This window comes from Nicotiana tabacum, chromosome 23 (assembly GCF_000715075.1).
Source record: "Nicotiana tabacum cultivar K326 chromosome 23, ASM71507v2, whole genome shotgun sequence".
NCBI classification, from domain to species: Eukaryota; Viridiplantae; Streptophyta; class Magnoliopsida; order Solanales; family Solanaceae; genus Nicotiana; species Nicotiana tabacum.
Genome location: NC_134102.1, coordinates 32,277,267 through 32,283,793, shown reverse-complemented (window position 1 = coordinate 32,283,793; position 6,527 = coordinate 32,277,267). Strand labels below are relative to the sequence as shown.

The window sequence follows — 6,527 nt, the reverse complement described above, 5'->3', positions numbered from 1 at the left end:
CGCCGACTTTGTTGCTGACATTAGAGCCAAGGTATTGACCGAGGCCAAAAAGAAAGCCACGTAAGCTTATGGCCTGACACAAGTCCTCTGGGTCTTGCACATTGATGGCGCATCTAACGCATGTGGATCCGGACTGGGACTCGTCCTCGAAGTCACCACTGGCAAAATAATATGTAAATCTATAAGGTGCCCAGATATGACTAACAACGAGGCCGGGTATGAGACAATAATTACAAGACTAAGGTTAGCACTTGAATACGAGGCGAGGCGCCTAAGACTACGCTGCGACTCACAGCTCGTAGTCAACCAAGTTACTGGGACTTACTAAATCAAAAAGAAGAGGTTACAAAAGTACCAGACCAAGATCTGCAAACTGTTACCTAAATTTGATGAATGTCAGCTCGACCAGATTTCACAAAATCAAAACATCGAAGCGGACGACCTCGCAAAATTGGTCGCCGCAACAAAAAGCATAACCCCTGGGGACAAAAATGCGGTGCATTTCCTCATCTGAGCCTTGGATCATGTCGAGGTAAAATTTATAAGCTTAACCTGGGAGTGGCTCAATTGCATTATAAATTACTTGCAGGACGGTGCTCTTCCAAATGACAAAAAGAAAGCCAGGAAGTTCAGGATGCAAACGTCAAGGTACAACCTTCTCAACAACGAATTGAATAAAAGGACATACGAGGGCCCCTTGGCAAAATGCTTGGGCCCAAACCAGACTCAACGCGTCCTCGAGGAAATTCACGAAGGCTATTGTGGCAATAACTCTGGCGATCGCGCACTTGTAAGATGCCTCATACGGGCAGGATGCTATTGGCCCACCATGAAGAAAGACGCCCTGGAATTCGTAAAGAAATGCAAACAGTGCCGGAAATACGCCCCAATACCAAGCAGGCAAACACCTCCATTCTGTCATGTCGCCATAGTCGTTCATCAAATAGGGAATGGACATCATAGGACCACTCCCGCCGGGATGATGTAATATTAGATTCCTTTTAGTTTTGACTGACTACTTCTCTAAATGGGTGGAATCAGACACAATCTCCCAAAATTCATGAGCAAAAATAATCAGCTTCATATGGAAGAACATCATCTGCCGATTTGGCCTGCCCAAAGAAATAAGTTGCGACAACGGACCCCAGTTCACAGGGAGAAAAATTACCCAGTTTTTTGAAAACTGGCATATCAAAAGAATACTCCCAACCCCGTACCATCCAGCCGGCAACGGGCAAGCAGAATCCTCCAACAAGTTGATTTAGAATATCCTAAAGAAGAGACTCGAAGATGCTAAGGGACTATGGCCTGAGACATTGCCATGAGTATTGTGGGCATATAGGACAACCCCAAAAACAAGCATGGGAGAGACACCTTACTCTTTAGTCTATAGGTTGGAAGCGGCCATACCGGTTGAAGTAGGAGAACCTAGCTTAAGGTACACCAACGAGAGAGACAATAATAATAACGAGAACAGAAGACAGGATCTCGACGAAGTCGAAGAACGGAGAGACATAGCATATGTAAGAGTGGTCGCATATAAAAAACAAGTAGAACGTTACTACAACAGAAAGGACAAGGTACGGTTACTCAAGGTCAGAGACTACGTGCTCAAGGCCAAGACCCAAGAGGGAAGAGACCCCCGAGAAGGGAAATTACGAGTAAAATAGGACGGACTGTACAAAATCGTAGGCAAGGCAGACAAGGGGTCATTCCAACTGGAAACATTAGAAGGAAAGCTACTACCGAACAATTGGAATATTAGCCACCTCAAGTACTTCAACTTCTAAAAAACAAAGAATGTCTCATAAGTTGTACTCTTTTTCCCTCACTTGAGTTTTGTCCCACAGGGTTTTCTCAAGGAGGTTTTTCAGGAGGAAACGGACGGACATTTTGTATTTGAGTACGTGGGAACGGCCACATTTCATTGCCCGACTCCTCAAGAATCTCTGAATCGTACAATGAAAGGACTAGATATACTGGGATTGGGACTGGAACATCAACCAGCACCTAAAGCTTGTAATTTCCTCCAAAAATACCTCAGGGTGAAATGATGTAATCGACATAATGTGATTAAAATGAATATGATACATTTTTGTTAGAACTACTCTCCTAAGTCTCTCAACTAAGAGGTACGTTCGACTAGTTCGAACAAAACCCCTCGGCCATTAGCCACATCTCAACTAAGAGGTACGTTCAACTAGTTTGAACAAAACCCCTCAACCCTTGGCCACATCTCAAGTAAGAGGTGCATTTGACCAGTTCGAACAAAACACCTCGGCCCTTGGCCACATCTCAACTAAGATGTACTTTCGACCAGTTCGAATAAAACCTCTCGGCCCTTGGCCACATCTCAACTAAGAGGTATGTTCAACCAGCTCGAACAAAACCCCTCGGCCTTTGGTCACATCTTAACTAATAGTTACGTTTGACCAGTTTGAACAAAACCCCTCGGCCCTTGGCCATGTCTTAACTAAGAAGACATACGTTTGACCAGCTCGAACAAGACTCCTCGGCCCCTAGCCATGTCTTAACTAGGAGGTACGTTCGACCATCTCGAACAAAACCCCTCAGCCCATGGCCACTCCACACCTACACAAAAGGCAATCACTCAATCCGCTTAAGTAAACTTCCCTATCCCCACGGCCATTGCAACCCAGAGGGCAACAACAAAGGTACGCATAAAACAAAAGTTGACTTTAATATTTAGATAAGAGTGTTTACAAAGGCGCATGAAGACACAGACAAAAAAAAAGAAAATTACAAAAAGCTAAAGAAGGGCAAAATATGTAACCGGAAAGGTTAGGGCAAATAATGAAAAAATTCTCTCTCAAGAATTTTTTCTCTCAAATTTTCGCCGTCACTGTAGCAGTGAACAGTGCCAAACAGTACCGTGAACAGTGACTTCATCACTGTTCATCGCGGACAAAGCTGGAGCTTTAGGCTTCAATGGCCACAATGGCTGGCGACCAACCAGCATTTCCGACTGGTCTGCCCTCCCCCAACATTGCACAACAACATACAACAACTAACTCCAACCCAGCTCCTCTAGATTACTCAAAGATTTTGAAACCAAATTCTTTAAATCCTCCAGCGATGGCTACTGCTGCAGCTTCAATTCAGCCCATTCCACTGCGACGAGCAGTGTATTTGAATGGCCAATCAGTGGTTAAATTTACAGAGGCAGAAGTAGATAGAATGAACGTGATTGAAGTCCTCCAATATGCTGTCGTTGGAAAGCTGTCATATGGTTCTCCGGAGATTCACGAGCTTCGCCGAATAATTCCAACTCAATGTGGTATCAAAGGTGAGTCTAATATCGGATTCCTTAGAGATCGTCATGTGTTAATTAGATTAACTCTATGGCAAGATTTCCTCAATTTCATATCGAAGAGTACGTACTACATCAAAGACAAAGATGGGTACGAATACCAATTGCGTACTCTTATCTACGATGCAAAATTTAAGGCGGGTGAAGAAACTCCGATGGCGATGGCGTGGGTTTCTTTTCCTGGACTGCTGCCTACCCTTTTTGTAAAGAAAACTTTGTTTTCTTTGGCTACAGTTATGGGAAGGCCAGTGTGTCTTGATGCGGCAACTACAAACAAAACTAGGCCGAGTTGCGCAAGAGTAAAAGTTTTTGTCGATTTGTTTGCCGAACTACCTAAAAAGGTGCGATTGGATATTGATGATGAAGCTTTTGGTGGTGTTCGAACAGAATGGGAGAGAATTCAGTATGATATGCTACCAAAATATTGTAAGGAGTGTAAACTACAAGGACATGATGAAATTGAATGTTGGCATTTGCACCCCGAGCTTATTGAGAATCAAAGCAGCAAGAAAAGGAATGATCTTGCTGAGTTGAACAACTGGAATTTTGCTGCTGATGAACAAGGAAAAACCAAAAATCACATTACCCCTTTAATGATTCTCACGAGTGGAAAAGTAGTCGGGAACGTAGGTGCACAGTGGAAGGAAGTTCGGGATAATCGGGGAACCAACAAAAATAACAAAACCCAGGTACAAGAGCAAACTGGTAATGCAATCATGCTGGTGAATGCTGGTGTACAGCAGTGTACAATAACTTTGCACTGATTGAGGTCAAGAAGATCAGACAATCAAACAAGGAATAAATTTGCAGTATTAGAGGAGGAACAAAGTGATATAAACGAGAACAACCAAATGGTTTTGGTGAGGGAAAAACCAGTCTTCAGTTCTAAAGATGGTCCTACTCCTTCTGGGATTCAGTCCACAATCGACTGGGTTCATAGAAGGTTTGGGACTAGCAAAGAGGAGCTAAAATAACTCAATGTGACCACAAACCAATCTTGTCATGTGATTATATCTCAAACTTTTAAAGATTCTGGGCGGATGGAGGATCTTGATGAGGTAAACTCTACAAAGGTCTTATGGAGCGATGCAGTTGAGGTTAAGAATGATCAGCTGGGCAAAACAAAGACAATAGAAGACAAGGTGAAGAAGGACAACAATCCAAGCTCACCCGGCGATAGGCTGGCGATGCCAGGACTAAAGACAGGCTCACCCGGCGATAGGCTGGCGACGCCAGGCCTAAAGCCAGGCTCACCCGGCGATAGGCTGGCGACGCCAGGCTTACCTGGCGATAGGCTGGCGACGCCAGGCCTAAAACCAGGTTCACCTGATGAGGAAGCTACAGTAAACCCCAACCTTCGAGCCACTGGAGAAATTTTGGCCTATGTAGATGGTGTTCCGATGTATGTCCATGAGCTACAATTCAAGGAGTATGAACAGGCTGATGAGCGGGCAATTATTCCAAGAGCATCCGGGGAAATAGAGGAAGTGCCTATGGAATTTGGCACTGATCAAACCATGCAACTACATCTTAATGTTCTAACTAAGACTCCTATACAATATTTACATGATTTAGTTACACACAATGTGACACCAATTGATGAAGACTTATTGAGACAAAATCCAATGGAAGATGAAGGAGATGATGAATCAACTGCCGAAAACTTCAAACAAGTGGCTAGGGAAGGGGATTTATCACCCACAACTAGTGCTAAAGGAGGTAAAAAACTAAGAAGAATCAGAGTAAAGATCCACCACAACCTTCAAGAATAATGCCCAGGAGGGCAGCTTCTCTATCTAGATGATTGATCAAAACATTAATATGGAATATAAGGTCTGTGAATACATAACAGGCCTTTCCTAGGGTGATCAATATGAATAGGGAGCATAATTTTTGTATAGTTGCATTAATGGAGCCTTTTCAAAAGAAGGGACTCATTGAGAGATATAAAAGGAGGTTGAATATGGAGACTGCTTATACAAATATTAATGGGCAAATATGGTTGTTCTTCGATGCAGTTGTGGAATGGGAATTAGTGGAGGATACTGAGCAACAGGTGACTGTGAGAGTGTTTCACCATGACCTGGGGCAGCACATGATAATGACATTTGTTTATGCAAAATGTTCAGCAATTGAGAGGTTGGAGTTGTGGGATCACTTGTATTATTTAGCAAGTGATATGGAATTACCATGGTTGGTAGGAGGGGATTTCAATGTGTTATTGCATGAAGATGAGAAAATAGGGGGACTTCCAGTACACCCTACTGAATATGAGGAATTTGCATTTTGTGTAAACTCTTGTGGTTTGTTTGAGCAAGGCTACAAAGGAAGTCTATTCATATGGTGGAATGGGAGATCCAATTCTGAGTGTATATTCAAGAGATTGGATAGGATCTTTGTGAATTTACCATTTCAGAACATGTTGCCAACTATTGAAGTTGAGCATCTAATCAGAACTGGATCAGATCATGCACCATTGCTAATGACATGTGGGGTGCAGACAACCAAGTTTGTCAAGCCTTTCAGATTCTTGAACTTTTGGACAAAGCATGCTACATTTATGGATGTGGTGAGGCAGAATTGGGAAGCTGATTTCATAGGGGATCCGTTTCTGATGTTCAAGCAGAAAATCAAGAGGGTGAAGGCAGCACTCTCAAAATGGAATAGGGAAACATTTGATGATATCTTCAAGCAACTGTCTATTTTGGAGGACATTGTTAGGGTGAAGGAGATGTTGTTTGAAGAAGAGCCTACAACTGAGAATAGGATTGTGCTTCAAAAGGCTAAATCTGAATTGAAGAAACACTTGAATATTGAGGAGCAGTTTTGGAAGCAAAAAGCTGGGATGAATTGGTTTGCTGAAGGAGATAGGAATACAAGTTTCTTTCACAACCATGTCAATGGTAAAAGAAAGAAATTGCAACTGAAGAGGATCAAAAGTGGCAGTGGGGTATAGATTGAAGACCAGGAGCAATTGGCTACAGCTGCAGTGGACTTCTATCAAAAACAGTTCACAAATATTTTGAATGATGTCTACATTAAAGGTTCTAGTAGGGAAGGATCTGAGCTTACAAGATCACAAAAAGGCAGAGGCTGGCCTTTGCCTTGCAAAGTCTTCTTAAAGCCAGATCATTCCTGGCTTTTGCCTTGTAAAGCCAGCCTAAAGCCAGCTCATGCCTGGCTTTTGCCTTGTAAA

The 6,527-nt window shown here is 42.9% G+C and overlaps 1 protein-coding gene across 1 annotated transcript; it reads left to right on the top strand.

Annotated features, from left to right (window-relative positions):
• The first annotated feature begins 5,240 nt into the window (after nt 1-5,240).
• On the top strand, nt 5,241-6,287 carry LOC142177107 (uncharacterized). Its single transcript, XM_075245570.1, has one exon. It carries the CDS (start codon nt 5,241-5,243, stop codon nt 6,285-6,287), a length of 1,047 nt encoding a protein of 348 aa, XP_075101671.1.
• The last annotated feature ends 240 nt before the right edge of the window (nt 6,288-6,527 follow it).